The following is a 2,093-nucleotide window of genomic DNA, read 5'->3' on the forward strand; positions in this document are numbered from 1 at the left end:
AATCCAAGTTTTACAATTGGTCAACATTGGGAAATACTAGTGGATTCACGAGGTGAGGAACTAATAACCCGTTTGACCAAGCTGCAAAAATCAGCTTATTTTGAGAAGTGCTTTTTTTTAAAAGTGTTTTTCTCAAAAGTACTTTTGATGAGAAGCAGTTTGTGTTTGGCTAATTAATTTGAAAAACACTTCCGAGCAGCAATTAGTGTTTGATCAAGCTTTAAAAAACTGCTTCTAAGTGTATTTTTCTCAAAAGTGCTTCTCAGAAAAGTGCTTTTGGAGAGAAACTACTTTTTTCTGCTTCTCCAAAACTGCTTCTGTTTTTCCTCAAAAGTACTTTTTTTCCTTCCAAAAGCTTGGCCAAACACCTTAATTTTTGGTGAAAAGTGCTTTTGGCAAAAAAAAAAAAAAAATACTTTGAGCCAAAAAAAACTTGGCAGCTATAAGAATGAAATAGTCTTATGAACATGAACAGATACAAACGTCACATAGTAGGATAAAGTTTATTCAGTTTTATTACACACACTTCCCCACACAACCCAGTACCCACCCACCTAACCCTTTACCCTCTCCCACACGTCCTCATCACGTTTTGTACTACTCTAAAATAAATAGATTATGTTATATAGCAAGAAAACTACATTTTGTAACATCAGCGTTTAGGTAAAAGGAAAAAGCAGTAATTGCAGCTTTTAAAGTACAGCAGTTGCTGCAACTTTCTACTTCTAGACCCTCTCCTATACCATCATCACTCATTCTTTCATATAGGCCATTCCTTTTCTGTTTCACATAATCCTAAAGCTAAAATCTTCCTATTTCTTTTCACAGACACCATTTGATCATTCTTTGAGAAACAACAAAAGGAAGATGAGACCCAAGATTTATCTGTTTGGAGATTCCATCACTGAGATGTCCTTTGAGGATGGTGGCTGGGGTGCTTCTCTTGTCAACCACTTTAACCGCACGGTATATATATATATATATGCAACACCGTTTAATTAGTTCATCTTTTTTTTTTTCCTCTTGTTATGGATTTTATTTTTTATATTTTAGGTGGATGTGGTGTTAAGAGGGTATAGTGGGTATAACACAAGGTGGGCATTAAAGGTGATAGAGAAAGTTTTTGATGAGGAAATAGTTACAGCGCCATTGGCAGTGACAGTGTTCTTTGGAGCAAATGATGCTTGTCTCCCTGATAGATGCTCTGCCTTTCAACATGTTCCTATTGATGAGTACAAGCTGAATCTTCATTCCATTGTCTCCTTTCTCAAGGTATATCAATCCTCTCTCCACACGTGCAAGGTGTACACATAAATTTTTGTAAACGGTGTCGAAATTTATAAAAGAATTGAAATATAACTTTGATTTTCATACTTTTAAACAAGAAATAACATTTGTCTATTGATTTTGTTGAGTCTTAAGTTACAAAAGGTCCTGAGTATTTGCAAAAGAAAAATGTGCTAGTTAGGTTTGAACCTTTTGACCTCTTAGAGAAAAAATCAAACACATTACAAACACAGCAAGACACAATTTATGTTTAGTGAGTGTCATTTTTTCCTACTTATCTGTTTCCGTACAGTATAAATACATATATTTAGTAAAATTTCCCAAGGAACCGGTTTCGCGTGACATCGCTTCGGTAAGCGTAAATCCGCCCCTGCGTGCAAACCTCATAAACCTCTCCTTCGAATACCCTTTGTTTTCATCTCCTTGAATCTGATCATACATGGGGATTTGCAGTTCTTGAAAATTGATAAAGGTATTTGTTGCTAATGGTAGCGGTGGTAGCTGTAACCGTGCTGGATCACGTGCGTGGATTGATTTTTTTAATTTTGTTAGGTAGCCAATCAATTGCATCTATTACTATTAAATAAGCTTTGCGAAACGCTGATAATTCTTTTTTCTTTTTGCCTTGTTTAAAATATTTTCTTCTTGTGTTTGTGTGTTGTATGATTACCTTCGTTTATTTGCGTATTTGACCATTTAAAATTTGGTAGGTACTGAATGCACCAATTGGGTTTGTTTGAAATAAGCACCAAAATCTGTCCGATAGTGAAAAACAATTACCACCACCACACAACCCCCTCCCCCCC

At 35.5% G+C, this 2,093-nt stretch overlaps 1 protein-coding gene across 1 annotated transcript in view; it reads left to right on the forward strand.

The window, feature by feature from the left end:
- The first annotated feature begins 562 nt into the window (after window positions 1-562).
- The window catches only part of LOC109214458 (GDSL esterase/lipase At5g45920), a 5,083-nt gene continuing 3,552 nt past the window's right edge, over window positions 563-2,093 (forward strand). Inside the window, exons 1-2 of the mRNA XM_019378373.1 lie at window positions 563-966; window positions 1,054-1,272. Of these exons, the coding sequence (XP_019233918.1) occupies window positions 868-966; window positions 1,054-1,272 (318 nt within the window). The 5' untranslated portion in view covers window positions 563-867. The remainder of the gene's footprint in view (window positions 967-1,053; window positions 1,273-2,093) is intronic.

Source organism: Nicotiana attenuata, unplaced genomic scaffold, assembly GCF_001879085.1.
Source record: "Nicotiana attenuata strain UT unplaced genomic scaffold, NIATTr2, whole genome shotgun sequence".
NCBI classification, from domain to species: Eukaryota; Viridiplantae; Streptophyta; class Magnoliopsida; order Solanales; family Solanaceae; genus Nicotiana; species Nicotiana attenuata.